This window comes from Oncorhynchus mykiss, chromosome 21 (genome assembly GCF_057628025.1).
Source record: "Oncorhynchus mykiss isolate SJ-2025 chromosome 21, ASM5762802v1, whole genome shotgun sequence".
Taxonomy (NCBI): Eukaryota; Metazoa; Chordata; class Actinopteri; order Salmoniformes; family Salmonidae; genus Oncorhynchus; species Oncorhynchus mykiss.
Genome location: NC_143042.1, coordinates 6,471,364 through 6,495,641, shown reverse-complemented (window position 1 = coordinate 6,495,641; position 24,278 = coordinate 6,471,364). Strand labels below are relative to the sequence as shown.

The 24,278-nt window shown below is 44.7% G+C and overlaps 1 protein-coding gene across 1 annotated transcript in view; it reads right to left on the bottom strand.

The window, feature by feature from the left end:
* The window catches only part of LOC110499821 (exocyst complex component 4), a 224,903-nt gene that overhangs the window by 146,397 nt on the left and 54,228 nt on the right, over nt 1–24,278 (bottom strand). The window contains exons 8-9 of the mRNA XM_090213619.1: nt 11,096–11,241; nt 10,482–10,570 (exon numbers count right to left, since the gene is read on the bottom strand). Coding sequence (XP_090069745.1) covers nt 10,482–10,570; nt 11,096–11,241 — 235 coding nt within the window. The remainder of the gene's footprint in view (nt 1–10,481; nt 10,571–11,095; nt 11,242–24,278) is intronic.

Sequence of the window (24,278 nt, the reverse complement as noted above, 5' to 3'; positions counted from 1 at the left end):
GAGAGAGACGTGACTGAGGTGAGGGAAAAGAAGTCAATAAACACAATTTTTGGCAACGTCTATGTTTTTTTTATGTCAATCAGAGCCCCTTACGTGCTCTAGAACTATAAGGAGACATCAGTTGATAGACTGACTTGACAGGCACGGTGCTCTAGAACTATAAGGAGACATCAGCTGATAGACAGACTTGACAGGCACGGTGCTCTAGAACTATAAGGAGACATCAGCTGATAGACAGACTTGACAGGCACGGTGCTCTAGAACTATAAGGAGACATCAGTTGATAGACAGACTTGACAGGCATGGTGCTCTAGAGCTATAAGGAGACATCAGTTGATAGACAGACTTGACAGGCACGGTGCTCTAGAGCTATAAGGAGACATCAGTTGATAGACAGACTTGACAGGCACGGTGCTCTAGAACTATAAGGAGACATCAGCTGATAGACAGACTTGACAGGCACGGTGCTCTAGAGCTATAAGGAGACGTCAGCTGATAGACAGACTTGACAGGCACGGTGCTCTAGAGCTATAAGGAGACATCTGCTGATAGACAGACTTGACAGGCACGGTGCTCTAGAGCTATAAGGAGACATCTGCTGATAGACAGACTTGACAGGCACGGTGCTCTAGAGCTATAAGGAGACATCTGCTGATAGACAGACTTGACAGGCACGGTGCTCTAGAGCTATAAGGAGACATCTGCTGATAGACAGACTTGACAGGCACGGTGCTCTAGAGCTATAAGGAGACATCAGCTGATAGACAGACTTGACAGGCACGGTGCTCTAGAGCTATAAGGAGACATCTGCTGATAGACAGACTTGACAGGCACAGTGCTCTAGAGCTATAAGGAGACATCTGCTGGGCTGATAGACTTGATCTCAATCAGTAGACGACGTGAGACACATTTAACAGAAACAAAACTTTTTTCATGTTCTAGTATCGAACAAGTACAGAAGTTTAGGTATACCGTGCAACACCCTCCCGCCTGTCCTTAGATAATTAGTCAGGCACACAATCACAAAGGACAGAGCCACGCTATCGTACATTCAGACCATGTGGATCAATCAATGCCTTAGTAAGGTCAAATGAAGAGAAAGAAGAATTAACGAGAGAAAGAGAGAGATCAGCAGACTCAACGAGAGAGAGGGTGAGCATGTACCCTCATTTTAATCCTCTAATAATTATTGACTTTTCTCCCGGGAAAGTTCAATTCCATTTCAGGTTCCATTTATGAATATGATAAATCCTAATTGGAAGGTCGGCGGAAGTCAAGGATCGATCACTCAAATCAGTCAATGGCGTGGTTCCCCTTGAACACAGGGCACTGGAGGAGTACAGATAAGAGGAACGATCTTTATATTAAAAGATAACCGCTAGATTGAGGGGATTATCACCTTTTCATTTGTGATCTGGGAACATGAGGGTATGAAGAGGATGTATTTCCCCCAAATCCTGGTTGGATTTCCTGCTTTTTCCCTCCTGATTCTGGATTTCCTGCTCATTCCCTCCTGATTCTGGATTTCCTGCTTTTCCCTCCTGATTCTGGATTTCCTGCTCATTCCCTCCTGATTCTGGATTTCCTGCTCTTTCCCTCCTAATTCTGGATTTCCTGCTCATTCCCTCCTAATTCTGGATTTCCTGCTCATTCCCTCCTAATTCTGGATTTCCTGCTCATTCCCTCCTGATTCTGGATTTCCTGCTCATTCCCTCCTGATTCTGGATTTCCTGCTCATTCCCTCCTGATCCTGGATTTCCTGCTTATTCCCTCCTGATTCTGGATTTCCTGTTCATTCCCTCCTGATTCTGGATTTCCTGCTCATTCCCTCCTGATTCTGGATTTCCTGCTTATTCCCTCCTGATTCAAGATTTCCTGCTTATTCCCTCCTGATTCAAGATTTCCTGCTCATTCCCTCCTGATTCTAGATGTCCTGCTCATTCCCTCCTGATTCTAGATTTCCTGCTCATTCCCTCCTGATTCTAGATTTCCTGCTCATTCCCTCCTGATTCTGGATTTCCTGCTCATTCCCTCCTGATTCTAGATTTCCTGCTCATTCCCTCCTGATTCTGGATTTCCTGCTCATTCCCTCCTGATTCTAGATTTCCTGCTCATTCCCTCCTGATTCTGGATTTCCTGCTTACTCCCTCCTGATTCTGGATTTCCTGCTATTTCCCTCCTGATTCAAGATTTCCTGCTCTTTCCCTCCTGATTATAGATTCCCTGCTCATTCCCTCCTGATTCTGGATTTCCTGCTTTTTCCCTCTTGATTCTGGATTTCCTGCTTATTCCCTCCTGATTCTGGATTTCCTGCTTATTCCCTCCTGATTCTAGATGTCCTGCTCATTCCCTCCTGATTCTGGATTTCCTGCTCATTCCCTCCTGATTCTAGATGTCCTGCTCATTCCCTCCTGATTCTAGATTTCCTGCTCATTCCCTCCTGATTCTGGATTTCCTGCTCATTCCCTCCTGATTCTGGATTTCCTGCTCATTCCCTCCTGATTCTGGATTTCCTGCTCATTCCCTCCTGATTCTGGATTTCCTGCTTATTCCCTCCTGATTCAAGATTTCCTGCTCATTCCCTCCTGATTCTAGATGTCCTGCTCATTCCCTCCTGATTCTAGATTTCCTGCTCATTCCCTCCTGATTCTGGATTTCCTGCTCTTTCCCTCCTGATTATGGATTCCCTGCTCATTCCCTCCTGATTCTGGATTTCCTGCTTATTCCCTCCTGATTCTGGATTTCCTGCTTATTCCCTCCTGATTCTGGATTTCCTGTTCATTCCCTCGTGATTCTGGATTTCCTGCTCATTCCCTCCTGATTCTGGATTTCCTGCTCATTCCCTCCTGATTCTGGATTTCCTGCTAATTCCCTCCTGATTCTGGATTTCCTGCTTACTCCCTCCTGATTCTGGATTTCCTGCTCAGTCCCTCCTGATTCTGGATTTCCTGCTCATTCCCTCCTGATTCTAGATTTCCTGCTCATTCCCTCCTGATTCTGGATTTCCTGCTCATTCCCTCCTGATTCTGGATTTCCTGCTCATTCCCTCCTGATTCTGGATTTCCTGCTTATTCCCCCCTGATTCCGGAAATCCTCCAACTGGGATTTCTAGAAAACCAGGAAATGTATTTAAATGTTCACAAAATGTTTCAAGCCTGTGTGTGATTGAGCTATAAGGTATTGGTTCTCTAGAAGCTGTTGGAGAGATATTATCAGACTAAAATGAGAGGTGTTCTTTGCTGTGGACTTCCATTACAGAACAGTCAGAACGGGGCTAATACTCATTGTCCGTCACAGCCCTCTTCCTCACCCCTCGACCCGACAGGCCTGACATAAGAGACATACAGGTGTATCAATCGGTGCAGCTGCATGGAGCTTATGCAGTACACAGATGCAAACACACAGGCAGACATGCATACATAGTAACACACACACAAATGCATTAGTGCAACCCCCCCCCCCCCCCACACACACACACACACACACCTCTCTCTCGCTACTTCCCCTCTTTCAGTCAGTGTTTCCATTTGCACCTCTCTCCCTCCCTATTGTGTGGCACAAATCAGTTTGACGGGACACACGGGTCCCGCTCCCTCGGAGCAGTCAGTCACTGTGCGCCTCTCCACTCCTCGTCCCCAGGGTAGCACGCTATTACGCAGAAACAACACCACTAATACACAGATTGCCTTTTCTCCTCTAGATAGACAGATACACACACACATGCAGGCAGACATACTGTAGAGGGACACATACACAAACACAATAGAAATTAAGGGAGAAAGCAACTCATTGTGTAACTCAACTCAAGGTGGACTACTGTGGAGAGTCAAGTATTTTGTTTGACAACAAGCCATTTTGAAATTCAAAAAGGGAAATATGGCAGACAGGGGGATAGAAACGCGGGAAACAGAGTTGCGGGTCTATTATGACCGTGTCTGGGTGGGAGGGGAGGTCATACGGGGCAGGAGCGGAGGCTGATATACAAACCTTTGTGTTTGGATCATGGTGTAGTTGTCATTTCAACACTGCCTGCCCTGGGGTAAGGTAATAAATACAGCTCTGTTCTGTTGCTGCGCTGACTAAAACAACTCAAAAAGGTGTAGTCTAACAAAAACGTAACGTGGTTATTGAGAAATATCTTAGAAATGGCAATGATGACCACCCTGCTCGCTCTCTCCCAACCGGCACTTTGGAGGAGAAAATAAAAACAGGGAAGGAAATAGCAATTGCCTGCATTCAGGGCCATGATAACAAATCTGTACCTTGGAAGTGGTTTCCCTGTTTCCATCATTTATTCATGGAGTCGGGAGTGGATGGAATGAAAAGGTCTCTGTACTATGATTCTAGACTAGAAAGAGAGAGCCTCTCTATATTATGATTCTAGACTAGAAAGAGAGAGCCTCTCTATATTATGATTCTAGACTAGAAAGCGAGAGCCTCTCTATATTATGATTCTAGACTAGAAAGAGAGAGCCTCTCTATATTATGATTCTAGACTAGAAAGAGAGAGCCTCTCTATATTATGATTCTAGACTAGAAAGAGAGAACCTCTCTATATTATGATTCTAGATGAGAAAGAGAGAGCCTCTCTATATTATGATTCTAGACTAGAAAGCGAGAGCCTCTCTATATTATGATTCTAGACTAGAAAGAGAGAGCCTCTCTATATTATGATTCTAGACTAGAAAGCGAGAGCCTCTCTATATTATGATTCTAGACTAGAAAGAGAGAGCCTCTCTATATTATGATTCTAGACTAGAAAGAGAGAGCCTCTCTATATTATGATTCTAGACTAGAAAGAGAGAACCTCTCTATATTATGATTCTAGATGAGAAAGAGAGAGCCTCTCTATATTATGATTCTAGACTAGAAAACGAGAGCCTCTCTATATTATGATTCTAGTCCAGAAAGAGAAAGCCTCTATATATTATGATTCTAGACTAGAAAGCGAGAGCCTCTCTATATTATGATTCTAGACTAGAAAGCGAGAGCCTCTCTATATTATGATTCTAGACCAAAAAAGAGAGAGCCTCTTTATATTATGATTCTAGACCAGAAAGAGAAAGCCTCTCTATATTATGATTCTAGACGAGAAAGAGAGAGCCTCTCTATATTATGATTCTAGACCAGAAAGAGAGAGCCTCTTTGTTCAAAGAGCTAGCTAGAGGGAGATTAAACATACAGGGACATGTCTCCTGCCTTCCCTCTGTCTCTCACACAAAGGGACACACCGATGCCCATTGATACAAACCCACACCCACCCAGCTGTGGGTCCATATGTAGCTATAATGAAGCCTTTAGATGAAGCTGTGGATTAATGGAAGCATATGCGGTGTGCTTCATTGGAGAGCCGATGTAATTAAGCTTCCTAAGCTCTGGGTGTGTGTTTGTAATGAGGGAGACGCAAGGGCCCCTTCACACACACACAGACACACACACACAGACACACACACACGCACGTACGCACGAACACCCCTGAGAGACACTGTTTGTTAAGGATATGTAACAGAATGTACCATCTCCCTCAGGTAAAGAGACAAAGAACAAACAGTCCACCATCCACAGCTAGTAGTACTACACTCCTGTCACTGCAGAGTAGTACAGCCCTTAATTATCATGGGAAACACAGCTAGTAGTACTACACTCCTGTCACTGCAGAGTAGTACAGCCCTTAATTATCATGGGAAACACAGCTAGTAGTACTACACTCCTGTCACTACAGAGTAGTACAGCCCTTATTTATCATGGGAAACACAGCTAGTAGTACTACACTCCTGTCACTGCAGAGTAGTACAGCCCTTAATTATCATGGGAAACACAGCTAGTAGTACTACACTCCTGTCACTGCAGAGTAGTACAGCCCTTAATTATCATGGGAAACACAGCTAGTAGTACTACACTCCTGTCACTGCAGAGAAGTACAGCCCTTAATTATCATGGGAAACACAGCTAGTAGTACTACACTCCTGTCACTGCAGAGTAGTACAGCCCTTAATTATCATGGGAAACACAGCTAGTAGTACTACACTCCTGTCACTACAGAGTAGTACAGCCCTTATTTATCATGGGAAACACAGCTAGTAGTACTACACTCCTGTCACTGCAGAGTAGCACAGCCCTTAATTATCATGGGAAACACAGCTAGTAGTACTACACTCCTGTCACTGCAGAGTAGTACAGCCCTTAATTATCATGGGAAACACAGCTAGTAGTACTACACTCCTGTCACTGCAGAGTAGTACAGCCCTTAATTATCATGGGAAACACAGCTAGTAGTACTACACTCCTGTCACTGTAGAGTAGTACAGCCCTTAATTATCATGGGAAACACAGCTAGTAGTACTACACTCCTGTCACTGCAGAGTAGTACAGCCCTTAATTATCATGGGAAACACAGCTAGTAGTACTACACTCCTGTCACTACAGAGTAGTACAGCCCTTAATTATCACGGGAAACACAGCTAGTAGTACTACACTCCTGTCACTGCAGAGTAGTACAGCCCTTAATTATCATGGGAAACACAGCTAGTAGTACTACACTCCTGTCACTGCAGAGTAGTACAGCCCTTAATTATCATGGGAAACACAGCTAGTAGTACTACACTCCTGTCACTACAGAGTAGTACAGCCCTTAATTATCACGGGAAACACAGCTAGTAGTACTACACTCCTGTCACTACAGAGTAGTACAGCCCTTAATTATCACGGGAAACACAGCTAGTAGTACTACACTCCTGTCACTGCAGAGTAGTACAGCCCTTAATTATCATGGGAAACACAGCTAGTAGTACTACACTCCTGTCACTGCAGAGTAGTACAGCCCTTAATTATCATGGGAAACACAGCTAGTAGTACTACACTCCTGTCACTACAGAGTAGTACAGCCCTTAATTATCATGGGAAACACAGCGAGTAGTACTACACTCCTGTCACTGCAGAGTAGTACAGCCCTTAATTATCATGGGAAACACAGCTAGTAGTACTACACTCCTGTCACTACAGAGTAGTACAGCCCTTAATTATCATGGGAAACACAGCTAGTAGTACTACACTCCTGTCACTGCAGAGTAGTACAGCCCTTAATTATCATGGGAAACACAGCTAGTAGTACTACACTCCTGTCACTGCAGAGTAGTACAGCCCTTATTTATCATGGGAAACACAGCTAGTAGTACTACACTCCTGTCACTGCAGAGTAGTACAGCCCTTAATTATCATGGGAAACACAGCTAGTAGTACTACACTCCTGTCACTGCAGAGTAGTACAGCCCTTAATTATCATGGGAAACACAGCTAGTAGTACTACACTCCTGTCACTACAGAGTAGTACAGCCCTTAATTATCATGGGAAACACAGCTAGTAGTACTACACTCCTGTCACTACAGAGTAGTACAGCCCTTATTTATCATGGGAAACACAGCTAGTAGTACTACACTCCTGTCACTACAGAGTAGTACAGCCCTTAATTATCATGGGAAACACAGCTAGTAGTACTACACTCCTGTCACTACAGAGTAGTACAGCCCTTAATTATCATGGGAAACACAGCTAGTAGTACTACACTCCTGTCACTGTAGAGTAGTACAGCCCTTATTTATCATGGGAAACACAGCTAGTAGTACTACACTCCTGTCACTGCAGAGTAGTACAGCCCTTAATTATCATGGGAAACACAGCTAGTAGTACTACACTCCTGTCACTGCAGAGTAGTACAGCCCTTAATTATCATGGGAAACACAGCTAGTAGTACTACACTCCTGTCACTGCAGAGTAGTACAGCCCTTAATTATCATGGGAAACACAGCTAGTAGTACTACACTCCTGTCACTGCAGAGTAGTACAGCCCTTAATTATCATGGGAAACACAGCTAGTAGTACTACACTCCTGTCACTGTAGAGTAGTACAGCCCTTAATTATCATGGGAAACACAGCTACTAGTACTACACTCCTGTCACTACAGAGTAGTACAGCCCTTATTTTTGTTTCATCAGACGAGAGGACATTTCTCCAAAAAGTACGATCTTTGTCCCCATGTGCAGTTGCAAACCGTAGTCTGGCTTTTTTATGGCGGTTTTGGAGCAGTGGCTTCTTCCTTGCTGAGCGGCCTGTCAGGTTATGTCGATATAGGACTCGTTTCACTGTGAATATAGATACTTGTACCCATTTCCTCCAGCATCTTCACAAGGTCCTTTGCTGTTGTTCTGGGATTTATTTGCACTTCTCGCACCAAATTACGTTCATCTCTTGGAGACAGAACCTCCTTCCTGAACGCTATGACAGCTGCGTGGTCCCATGGTGTTTATACTTGCGTACTATTGTTTGTAAAGATGAATGTGGTACCTTGGGGTGTTTGGAAATTGCTCCCAAGGATGAACCAGACTTGTGGAGGTCTACAATTTTTCTGAGGTCTTTATTTTGATTTATTTTGATTTTCCCATGATGTCAAGCAAAGAGGCACTGAGTTTGAAGGTAGGCCTTGAACTTCATCCACAGGTACACCTCCAATTGACTCAAATGATGTCAATTAGCCTATCAGAAGCTTCTAAAGCCATGACATCATTTTCTGGAATTTTCCAAGCTGTTTAAAGGTACAGTCAACTTAGTGTATGTATACTACTGACCCACTAGAATTGTGATACAGTGAATTATAAGTGAAATATTTAGCTAGCAACAGCAAGCTAGCTAAATAGGACAAATTAGCTAGCGAGCTAAATTGCCATAAATGTTTAATGCTTTTCGACCAGTCCCCATATTAATATAATTGGTTCAGAGTTTGTTTTGATATTTTAACCTGCATGTCGTGATCGTGTTTGGTGTGGGGAGGACAAAATACATTTATGCACGATGGCACACGATGGCACACGATGGCACACGATGGCACACGATGGCACACGATGGCACACGATGGCACACGATGGCACACGATGGCACACGCGCGCAGCCGGTTTGGGTTCTGTGTAAGTGTATGTAAACTTCCGACTTCAACTGTCGCAATCCACGGCCACGTGTCTGTAGGAGCTAACCATTTTCATGAACGGGGTGGTGTACCTAATAAACTGTGTAGATTTAGTTAGATTTGATTATTGGATCTCTTAACATCACACTCCAACCAACTGAGCCAGCTGCACTATCAAACTGGCATCAGCCAATAGAGAAAGTGTACTGGTGATGGTTGACTGTGTGAATGGATTACTGTGTATCGAGGGGAGATCTTATGTCTAGTAGAGAAAATACTGCTCTCTTTAAGTGTTGGACAATCCCTTGGCCAGGCTCATGCAACATCTCTCAATCTCTGTTCTACAGTCAGCTTCATTTAAAAAAGAGATTGACCGTTGTCTCAAAGTCTCTACATGTTTTTCTCATTATAATGTATTCCTTCAGAAATCACTGAATGGCTTCTACATACAGTGGTGTGATGATAACAATTACTTTTAACACCCCCTCCCTTCATCCAAGTCGATTGATTTAACTTTTCTAAATCATTTGATTCCTTGAATCTCTCCCTGTCATTCAGGTCCTAAGCACTCTGCCCGAGCTAAGAACCCGAGCTAAGAACCCGAGCTAAGAACCCGAGCTAAGAACCCGAGCTAAGAACCCGAGCTAAGAACCCGAGCTAAGCACTGTGACAGCAGAAATGAAAGGCAGAGGAATCTCATCTTCGTTTGCCGCTGCCAGGCATTCAACCACCAGCCCAAATGCTGTTTTATTATCTTTGTCACATCTGAGCTACCGAGGGGTAAAAGGGGGATAAGGACAAAAGTTGGAGGCTATTTGGAACACATTTTTTTAAAGGAAATGTTAATCTGGACTTTTCGAACGGGGCGATCATTTTGTGTATGGAGCCTGTATGCCAGGTTAGTGTTGACTGGCGTTTCCTATCAAAAATGAAATCATACCTCGAGGCCTGCGAGGGAGGGTCGTTGAGATGTTTCACCTGTTCAATGCTAAACAGGTGACACTTAGCATTGCTGTGACTCACCTTAAAGTTTGCTCGAAATGCAATCATGGAAATTGTGACATATGACCGATTATGCAGGATTTGAAAATAATTCTCTCTCGGAACCCCTCCTCTCCTTTCGACGACCTCTATCTCTCTTCCACCATGCCGCTCACTTCCATTTTACACACAGGCAATGTCTCGGAGGAACGGGGTTTGAAAAAAACTGAAACAAGCAGGCAAACAGTGCTGTCAGGCGCCGCTGATTGAAACCACAAGGTCATCGCAGAGCGAGGGAGCAAGGGGAGAGAAACGAGAGACTGTGGAACAGTGAGACTCTCCAGGGACTCACTCTCCAATCTCCCCCTCGCTGTCTGTCTGTGCGTGTGTGTCTGTGTGCGCGTGTGTACCTGGCGAGCGCATGACTCTGCTATAGTGTTGAGCTTGAGGTGCAACACCTCAAGTTTTGGCACCTCCCTTGTTCTACTCCATCCCAGCTCTGTACCTCTCCACACTCCTCCCTCCCTCCCTCCCTCCCTTACCTTGTAGTTCTCCACTCTTGCTGTACAGCTCTCTCCTCTGTTCCCTCAGGTATGCACTCATGCTGATGGCGTGAGACGACGACTCAAACCTGGAAGAGAGAAACACACATTCACTCTAGCCTGGTCCCAGATCTGTTTCTGCTGTCTTGCCAACTCCTATGGTCATTGTCACGCCTTAGCCACACAGATCAGGGACTAGACTACTGTCACTCCTACTCAGAGACACAGTGCTCACACTACAGAGGTCAGCAGTTAACACCTGGAGATACTACTACAGGTCTGCCTTGTGGTTGGGGTACATAACGTAAAATGGCTTTGGCTAAGTCTGTATGCTCCATGTGTAAAGTTGCATGGTTTTGAAATGGTTCCAGTTAGACACTGCAACAACGTGAATCAGCACACTAATACTATAGACATCCCTACTGTACAGTAACTTGGTTCTGTTAGGGTTCTGAGGTGTAGGGGACATTTTCCCCTTTTCCTTGACTAAAAAGCACTTTCAAAGGACATTCTCCATCAAGTCAAGCATGTTTTATAGTACAGAAGTAGGCTTAATCTAGGTCTGGTAAAACAGTCCCTCAATGCTCAAGTGTTTTAGACTGTCGGTGTCTTACTTGAAGAGGGACTGCTTGGCACGTTGGGGTTTCTTCTTGGCGAAGAAGGCTGCGAACTCGCTGCCGGTGCTGGCGTAGGTGAGCTGGGCAGAGGGCTCGGCAGCACTTCTAGTGTTCTTCACATCCAGGTAGTCCATCAACAGAACCTACAGAACATTGACATTTCAGTCATTTAGCAAAGGCTTGTGCACTTACTTAGATTTAGCAGACGCTCTGGGAGCGACTTCCAACAAATGCATTCCACTAAGTTAAGTAAAACAATATATATTACATGTCATCAATGACAACTCACTGACAGAGGGCTCAAGTTAGGATTCATGCAAAGGAGTGGAGTATAGAGCAACAGCCATCACTGTGAATGGTGACAGTCTGGTCTAATCTACGATCCTCCCAAGAACACACCACACAACAGCCATCACTGTGAATGGTGACAGTCTGGTCTAATCTACGATCCTCCCAAGAACACACCACACAACAGCCATCACTGTGAATGGTGACAGTCTGGTCTAATCTACGATCCTCCCAAGAACACACCACACAACAGCCATCACTGTGAATGGTGACAGTCTGGTCTAATCTACGATCCTCCCAAGAACACACCACACAACAGCCATCACTGTGAATGGTGACAGTCTGGTCTAATCTACGATCCTACCAAGAACACACCACACAACAGCCATCACTGTGAATGGTGACAGTCTGGTCTAATCTACGATCCTCCCAAGAACACACCACACAACAGCCATCACTGTGAATGGTGACAGTCTGGTCTAATCTACGATCCTCCCAAGAACACACCACACAACAGCCATCACTGTGAATGGTGACAGTCTGGTCTAATCTACGATCCTACCAAGAACACACCACACAACAGCCATCACTGTGAATGGTGACAGTCTGGTCTAATCTACGATCCTCCCAAGAACACACCACACAACAGCCATCACTGTGAATGGTGACAGTCTGGTCTAATCTACGATCCTCCCAAGAACACACCACACAACAGCCATCACTGTGAATGGTGACAGTCTGGTCTAATCTACGATCCTCCCAAGAACACACCACACAACAGCCATCACTGTGAATGGTGACAGTCTGGTCTAATCTACGATCCTCCCAAGAACACACCACACAACAGCCATCACTGTGAATGGTGACAGTCTGGTCTAATCTACGATCCTCCCAAGAACACACCACACAACTAATGTACCTATTATAATGTCAGTTCATGTATGTAATAGCATTATGTCATATAATACATTGAACATAAGGAATTATGTTGTCAGCAGAACAACGATCTATAACTGATTATGTCATCGAGGTTAATACAACAATCCACGAAAGAGTTCCGGCGAGTCATCAAAATATCTCATCCCCCATTTCTTAGTCCGTCTGCATATTTAAAACCCACTCCATCCTTGTCTCATCAACGCTCATAAATACCTTATACAGATCTAACAACAGCCCCAGACTGACAGATATTGAAGATGTCGGGTAAGGAAGTTAACTTTCCTGGTTGTCTTCTCCCAGTATCTCCCCATCTCTTTCTCTCTCTCCAGGACTACATATGTTCTAAATTAGCCTCCCATTCCTAATGGCTTCATCATTTAGCAGGGCCATTTAGCCCCTGTCGTTCTAATTCTGACCCACGTCGTGGCGGGGCGGCCCAAAGTGGGGCGAGAGTAATGGTGGAGCAGATGGAAACACAGTCGCCCTCTAATGATGTCATTACTGCTGGAGAAAAGACCCCCGTCACCACGGAGGGAAGACTTCAGCACACACACTGGTGTGAGCAAACTGGCATGTACACACAGACACCTACCGCCCCTCCCCTGACAACACACACACCTACCCAGCCCCTCCCCTGACAACACACACACCTACCCACTACACAGACACCTACCCAGCCCCTCCCCTGACAACACACGCCGACCCACTACACAGACACACACACCTACCTACCCAGCCCCTCCCCTGAAAACACACACACCTACCCAGCCCCTCCCCTGACAACACACACGCCGACCCACTACACAGACACACACACCTAACCAGCCCCTCCCCTGACAACACACACGCCGACCCACTACACAGACATACACACCTACCCAGCCCCTCCCCTGACAACACACACACCTACCAGCCCCTCCCCTGACAACACACATGCCGACTCACTACACAGACACACACACCTACCTACCCAGCCCCTCCCCTGACAACACACACACCTACCAGCCCCTCCCCTGACAACACACACACCGACCCACTACACAGACACACTTTTTCCCTTCTCTCCCCCTCTGGAAGCCATCACTCAGGCCCCCCTGCCCTCTAGCGACACCGTGCAAGCCTAGCAGAGAGCGCTAATCCTGTCAGTGTATTAATTACTAATGACCATGTGATCTGCTGATGGAGCGCGGCCCACTACCTAACCCGGGAGACTTAATTAAATGCCGGCGTTAGGCTGATGAAAGGGCTCCGACCCTAATATATTGCATTAGAGGGAGTAAACCTGAAGCAATTAACCACACCAATAGGACCGACAGACGGCCAGAAGGAAGGAAGGAAGAAAGAAAGAAAGAAAGAAAGAAAGAAAGGAAGGAAGGAAGGAAGGAAGGAAGGAAGGAAGGAAGGAAGGAAGGAAGGAAGGAAGGAAGGAAGGAAGGAAGGAAGGAAGGAAGGAAGGAAGGAAGGAAGGACAGAGGGAGAGGGTATGAACAGGACAGATGAGAGAGGGGGAAATGAGAATAAGCGATATCCTCTGGGAGGTAAAGTTTGAAAGGAGATCAGATGGTGGTGGTTTCCCCTGACTTGCTAGGAGTATCACAGATTATTGTGAAATAGAGACATTTATTTTTGGACATTCATGACAGGCACACAAACGCTTGTTTACCTTTTCTTTATATATAGAGTGCATTTCAATCACAGATAAAAACAGCGGGTAACTTAAGACAGAAAGGACAGGTGGGAGGTTAGTCTGGGAGGACGGGTGGCCGTATAATGGGAGTGTCTAGCAGCCCAAACAAATCACGTTATGAACAACTTTCTACTTTTTAACTACTTAGCTAGCATGTTAGTTAAACCTAACCCTTTAATTACTTAGCTAGCATGTTACCTAATCCTAACCTTAACCCCTAGTCCAGCTAACGTTAGCTACCTAGCTAGCCTGGCTAACATTAGCTGACAAGCTAACTTAAGACAATAAATTGGGATTTGTGTAATATACACAGATGTGTTATGTAGAAAGAAAATAATGTAATAATACACAGAAAGTGCGTTATGAAGAAAAGAAAATGAAATGACCTCTCTGAAGACGACATCAAATCAAATGTATGGTATGAGACTGGACAGACTTCTGCAAACAGACTGCTGCAAACTCCATCTCAAAGCACAATGGATATAGAGGAGAGCAGAGGATCAGAATAGTATCAGTTATATCATAAATGTGGTTGACAACGCCTCTGAAATGTCCATTTATGTTGCAAGAGTGGGGGTTATTATATGAATCCTTGCATTGAACATGCTATATTGCTGAGTCTGTAGGTGGGTGGCTTTTGGGAGGGTTTAAAAATATTTACTTCCACCTGATAAACTTGCCCATTGAAAATGTCAATAAAAAGTTACTGTGACAGAAATAATTGTGTAAATTGTGCAAAGTACTGACAGAAATATGTCAAGTTTAGCTGTGTAAGTTTTTGGCAGCTGAGCCCCTACAGCAGTGTCTCGGAAAACCCCTCCAACACTTTGCCAAAGTCTCTGTTGCCTAGGCAACGGGTGGACTGTCGGTCATCCATGACTTGGTTATTTTACACTGAAACAACACCTCAACAGACAAGTGATGCTATCATACTCAATACTTAACAACATTTTCACGAAATAGATAGGCTTTCAACTTACTCTGTAAAGTTCTGGAAATAAAAGTTAGCAAAATGAGAAGGAGTAAAGAGCAACCAACAGCTTCTCCAGGTTAATCCAGTCAAGACAGGCACTGTTACATGGGAAGATAAATAACGCTTTGGCTGCTACAAGTTATCTGGTCTTGGCTGTAGTGGAGTTGCCTTGGTTACTGCAACTGTTCCTTCCTCTACCTGCTCTACCATTTCACTGGCCCTCCAAAATGTAAGGAACATGTATTTCAAATAGCCGGATACCCGACAAAAATGTCAATTGTGAAATGATTTCAAACCCCCAACCCGAGTGCGTGTGCATGCGTGCATGTGTGTGTGTGCATAAATGCCCAGACGGGCGGTAGTTTTGTTTGTTTGATGGTAACTGTGGTGTGTGTGTGTAGGAGAGAGGTGTTTTGGGCATTAGGATCAAGGTGCGATACGGGGCACTCATGTGATTCAAATCACCTTTATTCCAGCAACAATAACATCTCATTCCAAACACCTTTCTCCTCAAACATATTCGGTCTTATTACCATCAACTTTAAATGGCCAGGTAGACGCCTCATTACCCTAACAGACCTCACAGAGGCAAAGAGACAAGGATGGGAAGGTTGGCTGAGAGAATGATCGGGAGAGCAGAGGAGAGAATGCTCGGGAGAGCGGAGGAGAGAATGCTCGGGAGAGCAGAGGAGAGAATGCGCGGGAGAGCAGAGGAGAGAATGCTAGGGAGAACGGAGGAGAGAATGCTCGGGAGAGCAGAGAGAATGCTCGGGAGAACAGAAGAGAGAATGCTAGGGAGAACAGAGGAGAGAATGCTCGGGAGAACAGAGGAGAGAATGCTCGGGAGAACAGAGGAGAGAATGCTAGGGAGAACAGAGGAGAGAATGCTCGGGAGAACAGAGGAGACAATGCTCGGAAGAACAGAGAGAATGCTCGGGAGAACAGAGAGAATGCTCGGGAGAACAGAGGAGAGAATGCTCGGGAGAACAGAGGAGAGAATGCTCGGGAGAACAGAGGAGAGAATGCTCGGGAGAACAGAGGAGAGAATGCTCGGGAGAACAGAGGAGAGAATGCTCGGGAGAGCAGAGGAGAGAATGATAGAGAGAGCAGAGTAGAGAATGCTAGGGAGAACAGAGGAGAGAATGCTAGAGAGAGCAGAGGAGAGAATGCTAGTGAGAGCAGAGGAGAGAATGCTCGGGAGAGCAGAGGGGAGAATGCTAGAGAGAGCAGAGGAGATAATGCTCGGGAGAGCAGAGGAGAGAATGTTAGGGGAGAGGAGAGAATGCTAGGGACAGGAGAGGAGAATGGTAGGAAGAGGAGGAGAGACCAAAGGGAGAAAGGGAGAGAGGAACAGAAAGGGAGAGAGGAACAGAAAGGGAGAGAGAATGAGTTGCGAAGGCCTTGGTCACAAGCGACTTAGGGATGATGAACAACAAAATTATCACAGCTGACAACACATGAGCGCCCCGTGTGGCACCTCAAGACTAACGCTATAACAGAGGCCAGAGCTTGCTAGTCTCACACATTCCCAGCCCATAGGCCTACGCACACAAAACACACACGAATGCACGCACACACTCTCACAAACATGCATACTCAATATGTAGCCTACACACACACACACACACACCAAAGGTCCAGCGCACATCGAAGACAACAGCAACAAGGTGGAACAGAGACAAAGCGGAGCCTTGCTAACTACACCAACAAAACAAACAACAACGATGCACACAGATGCATATGAATGCAAACCAGAGCAGAGTGCACATCTCTGCTCCACATCAAACAACCTTAATGACTGTGAATGCAATTAATGCCCCTGAAAGCGTTTCTGAAAACAACAAAATAATGAATGCGTTTCATGGCTTGAATGCTATGCTAATGGCATAATGCTATGGATCTCATGCTCCCTCGGTCCGACATAGAGCTAATCTTCGCTAATAACATCCTGTGGATTTAAAGCCCTGTTCATGCAGAATATCTAGTCTATGAAGATGTCCATAATGACACCACTTTTCAGTACTAGTTGCTGTGTTCAGATGGTATCTGCTGCTATTTCATTTGGTTTTGTTGTGTTCTGTTGTTCATCTTTTCTTCTCCTGTTTGTCTTTATTATTATTATTTAGAAAGAAATTAAAATAAAAAAATGATTTTCAGTCTGGTTTTAAGTCTGGTTCATGTGACTGGACGTATACAGGTACAGTAGCATACGCTAGCGTGCCGGAACACGTCCAATCACTGCGCTTCCAGTCATCATGCTAACGCTATTTAGCATTGGCACCTTTAACTTCCTTCATACTGCACCCAGAGAAATAAAAATGGTATCCACAAGTTCATCTGACTCTGGGCAAGTGGAAGAATGCAGCGCCTCATATAGATTTGCCTCAGATTTAGCAGTGCACTAATGTATCCTAGTTGTACCACTGACATACAGTAGCCAAGCAAACAAAGCCACGCATGTAGCCTAGTGACTGAAGTCCCAATGGATGGTACATGACAGTGTTCCATTATTGGAGGGTGGGAGCCGGGTCGGACTCTACTGACCCCTACCAAACAGGCGTCATGGTACGTCCCCAGATTGGGCCAGCAGTAAAGAAATTAGATTGTCACCATTGGGGACTTGTACTGTGACCTTCACAGGGGTGACTGGCTGGCTGACGAACTCTTTGAAACCCCCATGGCTAGCTGCCACCCCAATCTGCAGGAGGAGAGATGAGATGTGAGGCCGCACTTCAAGAGAGGGATGCTTTAACACACAGCAAATCAATATTCATGGCCGTGTACCAAGAAAGATCATTGGGAAATGGGTAGCGAATAAAGCCGCTGAGAAACTGCAAATCGCTCTTCACACCAGATAATAAACTGAGCCCGGAGTTCATGGATGGTGAGTGTTTGACACACACACTTCGATAACCGAGTGTTGGCCACCATTTCCAGCTCCCCCACACAAAGACAACCACTATATTAACCATTGTTCCTCTATACACTCGAGTGACTTGGGTCTGGTCCCAAAACTAAATCAGCCCGCTGGGCTGCAGTTAGTGCCTGTTCTCTCAGGAGAAAAGGCATTATGGACGTGTGCCACTGTCGTTCACTACCAGCAGCGAAGCCAACCTCCCAACCTGCGTTTCCTTTGTGCTGGGAGAGGAAGTGTGTGTGTCTTAATGAGCAGGATACACAAGGCTTTGTTGGGTCTATTACAGTAGTCCCGAAGAATCAGTCTAATTAACCAACACAGCCCACTGAAGAGGTTCCAGGAGAATACCTGTGGTGGTATGGCTGAAGAGTTCATTAAAGGGATTCCAGGAGAATACCTGTGATGGGATGGCTGAGGAGTCCATTAAAGGGATTCCAGGAGAATACCTGTGATGGGATGGCTGAGGAGTCCATTAAAGGGATTCCAGGAGAATACCTGTGATGGGATGGCTGAGAAGTCCATTAAAGGGATTCCAGGAGAACACCTGTGGTGGGATGGCTGAAGAGTTCATTAAAGGGATTCCAGGAGAATACCTGTGGTGGTATGGCTGAGGAGTCCATTAAAGGGATTCCAGGAGAACACCTGTGGTGGGATGGCTGAAGAGTTCATTAAAGGGATTCCAGGAGAACACCTGTGGTGGGATGGCTGAGGAGTCCATTAAAGGGATTCCAGGAGAACACCTGTGATGGGATGGCTGAGGAGTCCATTAAAGGGATTCCAGGAGAATACCTGTGGTGGTATGGCTGAGGAGTCCATTAAAGGGATTCCAGGAGAATACCTGTGATGGGATGGCTGAGAAGTCCATTAAAGGGATTCCAGGAGAACACCTGTGGTGGGATGGCTGAAGAGTTCATTAAAGGGATTCCAGGAGAATACCTGTGGTGGGATGGCTGAAGAGTCCATTAAAGGGATTCCAGGAGAACACCTGTGGTGGGATGGCTGAAGAGTTCATTAAAGGGATTCCAGGAGAATACCTGTGATGGGATGGCTGAGAAGTCCATTAAAGGGATTCCAGGAGAATACCTGTGATGGGATGGCTGAGAAGTCCATTAAAGGGATTCTAGGAGAATACCTGTGGTGGGATGGCTGAAGAGTTCATTAAAGGAAAATAAAGAAATAAACAGGACTCTGTGTCCTTTGACTTCCTTTCTGTCCATCAAAGTCGTCCAGAGAATTATCTCGGTAATCAATGAGCTCTTTGATTGTTTCGCTCTTCTGGTTCTCCCTCACGCGTTTTTGGAACTTTGTGAACTTTACTAGTGAAATACATTCTTTTAGGAATGGAGTCCCCCTAGACACATGTTTTTGTTGAAAATGTATCGATTGATATCTCAGCTGGTGGCTTCGAGTGAAAGCCCCAAAAATTGCCTTGGGCACGAAAAGATTTCACTCCCTGACTTGACCTTCCAAAAACCTTAGAACATTCAGAGAAAAGCTTTGTCCAGCTCTTTCCCCTCTGGACTGGACCACTGCGGACCTTCAAGGTGTCCCAACTGGACCGGACTACTTTTCATCATCCCTCTGAAGACTTTGACAAAGAAACATCGCTACAGGCAGCCTGTTGCATTTCCTTCCTCTTGTTGTCCTTGCTCTGTCCCAAAGCAGTTTGACAGTCTTTTGGACTGAAGCGACATAGAAAGAGGAAAAACATCAATAGCAAGTCTAAGCAAGCATGACCCTGGCAATGGGTCTACATGGATTCCATGCTCTTACACAAATTAACAATATGACTCTTCTGTATCGCAACGCCTTGACCGTTGAGAGCCACACACACACACACACCTGTACTCGCATACACACAATTCAGATAAGCAATGTTTGAAGGAGAACATGCTGTGCATCTACAGGAGAACGGGAAACTATAAAGCATACCGTCAGATTAGAATAATTAGCTTTAAAATCTCTCTTCTCTCAAACACAAAAGGAGGGGCGATGATGGAATTTCGACACAATCAATATACTAGCTTCACCGCGCCCCAGTAATATGTAAATATGACACATCGGGGGTGGATGGGTGGGGTAGGATTACAGTGAAATAGTGACATGTTGATTAAAGCGTTAGGAAATAAACAACACAGCAATGTCTCTGCGCATCATATTTCATTAAAACAGATCATTGTCGTCTGGCTGTTGTTTCCCTGGCACTTCAATTTGCCTTGTTTTCACTTGGCTGACAAGTCGTGAGGAAGGCCTGCATATTTAACTCCCTCACATACTACTTTATATATTTCTATACTTCGAACATACGCTTCTCCTTTGTCTCGGCTAATCTCTGGCTGTGCTATGATTTATTCAGTGTGGTTTCGGCCCCAGCCACAGGCTCTCACTGTGTCAATAGAACAGGAGGAGAGTGTTCACTACTACAGCTGCCATGTGTCATAGATTCTCTTTCAGCTGGGCCAGGCTAGCCTGTGTTTTATATAGCATTGTCAAGTAGCCTAATAAAGTGTTAGATATTTCTAGACGTGTTCTGTAAGAACAGACAGACGACATCCATCCTTGATTTGCTAAATCGCACCTTAGCTCCAAAAGGTCCTCACCACTGCTCATTAAAAAGCATTAATCTGCACTCTGGGCACACAGCAGCAGCGGCTGGCGGATCAACTCGGTAGCCTCGCCGTCATGGAGACACCATGGCATCATAGCGGAATACTCAAGCGCTAGGCTAATTAGAAAACTCAGACGCGTTGGACTATGTTGTCGCGAGGTCGAAGGTCAGGCCGTGCTGAGAGGGGGACCGTAACAAGCCATGCCAAATATAGGTCAAACATGGTCCCTATGGGTGACTGTGGTGAGGGATTCAGCAGGGTCTTATGCGATAGGGCCTTATGCGATAGGGCCTTATGCGATATAGGGTCTTTGGTCTCAGTCAGACCATATGGTCTTAGATCATCTGATGGCAGGTGGAGTTTTTTTGTCCGTGTCTATGGAAAGATTTCTTGGTTTTTACCTAAATATTTTCTAAGCACATAATGCTGTTGCTTGCAACTGCTGTTCAGGTTCAAGGGAAAATCTGACAAAACTTGTCAAAGTGTTTAGATAAGTATGATTCTTGGCACGCTTGATGATTTGGTGAGAGGCAACCGTATCCAATGTGACTGGATCTAGTGGGATTATAGTGTATGTATGATACATTGAAAGATTCTGAGTGCCTCTTATTTCATAAGAGAACTGCAGAAGACCTTGAGACGGTGTGATGGATAAAAACAAAAGACTGATGTTCACAGAGAAAGGGAGGGAGGCATCAAGTGAAGTGGTGCAAGCTTGGAATATAGAAGCCTAATAACGTGGGCTCACAGGCGTGAAAAATCAATACATTTATTCACACACTCTACCTCGGTGGAAAAGTGTGACAGCACAGACAACACTGTTCCACTCCCTTACTGACACCAATACTGAGAATTACCAGCCGCTCTTTAAAGTCCCAATCAATATCTCATCCACACTTAAAGCACGCTGGGAAAGCACAGCCGGCATTTCCAAACAGGGATCAAGACCACTGCTACATGGCTCTTGGTTTTCAAAAAGCCCATGTTAACCTACTCCATACTGTGCCTTCCTGGAGACAGTCGCTCAGTGGAATATGGGAAGTCTCAGCTCAGGCCGTGTAACTGTGTGCCCTCTCGTGTCTCTGTCAGATCCGGTGTCCGTCTCAGAGCATGCCAAGTGGAAAGGTCAACACGATTCCACACTTTTCAAAGTGGAGGGAAAAAACAAATCATCTAGAGGCTTCCATTTATAGGCTAGCCTATTAAATGAGTGTGTAGCTAGGTGGAGAGAAGAGAGGGGGAATAACAAGATACGCTGGAGAAACTGCCAACAAGATGGCTTCCGCTGGGCTAATATACACCTTACCAAGAGCCAACAACTTACCCCCATCTCTCCAAACACACCTTATCCGCTGTGAGAGATACTACAGAGCCTTCAGAAAGTATTCATACCCCTTAACTTATTCCACATTGTGTTGTGTTACAGCCTGAATTCAAAATGATAAAATATGTTTTATTCTTCTCATCTACACACATAATGACAAAGTGAAAACATGGTTTTAGAATTGTTTGCTAATTTATTGAAAATGAAGTACAGAAACATCTAATTTACATAATTATTCACACCCCTGAGTCAATACATGTTAGAATCACCTTTGGCAGCGTTTACAGCTGTGAGTCTCGCTTGGTAAGTATCTAAGAGCTTTGCACACCAGGATTGCACAATATCTGCACATTATTCTTTTTAAAATTCTCTAAGCTCTGTCAAGTTGGTTGTTGATCATTGCTAGATTGCCTTTTTCACGTCTTGCCATAGATTTTCAGGACGATTTAAGTCGGACAATAACCTGGCCTTGTGTTTTAGCTTATCGTCCTGCTGAAAGGTGAATTTGTTACCCATCGTCTGTAGAAAAACAGACAACCAGATTTTCCTCTAGGATATTGCCTGTGTTTAGCTCCATTCCGTTTCTTTTTGTCAGAAAAAAATCTCCCTACTCCTTCCTGATGACAAGCATACTCATAACATGATGCAGCGACAAACATGCTTAAAAATATGAAGAGTGGTACTCAGTGAGGTGTTGGATTTGCCCCAAACATAACACTTCGTATTCAGAAATGAAGGTAATTTCTTTGCCACATTTTTTAGTTTCACTTTAGCGCTTTATTGCAAACAGGATGCATGTTTTGGAATATTTGTATTCTGTACAGGCTTCCTCCTTTTCACTCTGTCATTTAGGTTAGTATTGTGGAGTAACTACAATGTTGTTGAGCCATCCTCAATTCTATAACATCCATTACACTCTGTAACTGTTTTAAAGTCACCATTGGCCTCATGGTCAAATCCCTGTGTGGTTTCCTTCCTCTCCGGCAACTGAGTTAGGAAGGAGTCTGTATCTTTGTAGTGACTGGGTGTATTGAAATTAATAACTTCACCATGCTCAAACGGATATTCAATGTCTGCGTTTTTTGTTTTACCAATCTACCAATAGTTACTCTTCTGTTGCGAGACATTGGAAAACCTACCTGGTATTTGTCATTGAATCTGTGTTTGAAATTCACTGCTCAACTGAGGTACCATACAGATAATTGTATGTGTGGGGTACAGAGATGAGGTATTCATTCAAAAATCATGTTATTGCACATAGGGTGAGTGAGTCCATGCAACTTATTATGTGAATTTGTTGCTCATAACAAAGGGGTTGAATACTTGATTTTAATATTCACTCAAGACATTTCAGCTTTTCATTTTGAATTAATTTGTATATACTTAGACATTATGGGGTATTGTGTGTAGGCCAGTGACACAAAGCCGACATTTTGTCCATTCTAAATTCAGTCTGTAGCACAAATAAAAATGTGGAAAAAGTCACGGGGTGTCAATACTTTGTGAAGGCCCTGTAGCTAGACAAAGATGTTTGAGGGCAGATGCTTAACTTCAGCAAACTAGTGCTGAGCGATTAACTAACATTTTGGGGGTGTTGTTATTAAACAACTAATTGACCGACGTCGGTTCAATTACTTGAATTCCAATAATATATATGTGAAACACTGGGCTGAAGACAGTTGTAGTTTTCATTTAGCAAATATTCAACCTAGTTCAGCGCAGAGTGGGGTAATTGACTACAATGAGCATCTCATCTTTATATACAGATCTCTGGACAGATTCACTTTTACGCCTAATACGTTAGGTTAGATACACACAGAACACGTGAGAGAGGAATGAACACAACACAACGACGAGAGGGACAGAGACAGTTTGTGAAAGTATGCCTTATCTACTTCGTAGAACTAATACAATTATTTAGACAGCTCTGTAGCATGCTGAGGCAGCCTGTCTAAATAGGACGGCTAAAGACAGTTCCCCATACGGAACCATCTAAATAGGACGGCTAAAGACAGTAGTGTATGGGGAACTGTCTAAATAGGACGGCTAAAGACAGTACAGTCTGGGGAACTATCTAAATAGGACGGCTAAAGACAGTTCCCCAGACTGTACTGTCTTTAGCCGTCCTATTTAGATAGTACAGTATGGGGAACTGTCTTTAGCCGTCCTATCTAAATAGGACGGCTAAAGACAGTACAGTATGGGGAACTGTCCAAACAGGACGGCTAAAGACAGTACAGTCTGGGGAACTGTCTAAATAGGACGGCTAAAGACAGTACAGTCTGGGGAACTGTCCAAACAGGACGGCTAAAGACAGTACAGTATGGGGAACTGTCTAAACAGGACGGCTAAAGACAGTACAGTCTGGGGAACTGTCTAAACAGGACGGCTAAAGACAGTACAGTCTGGGGGACTGTCTAAATAGGACGGCTAAAGACAGTAC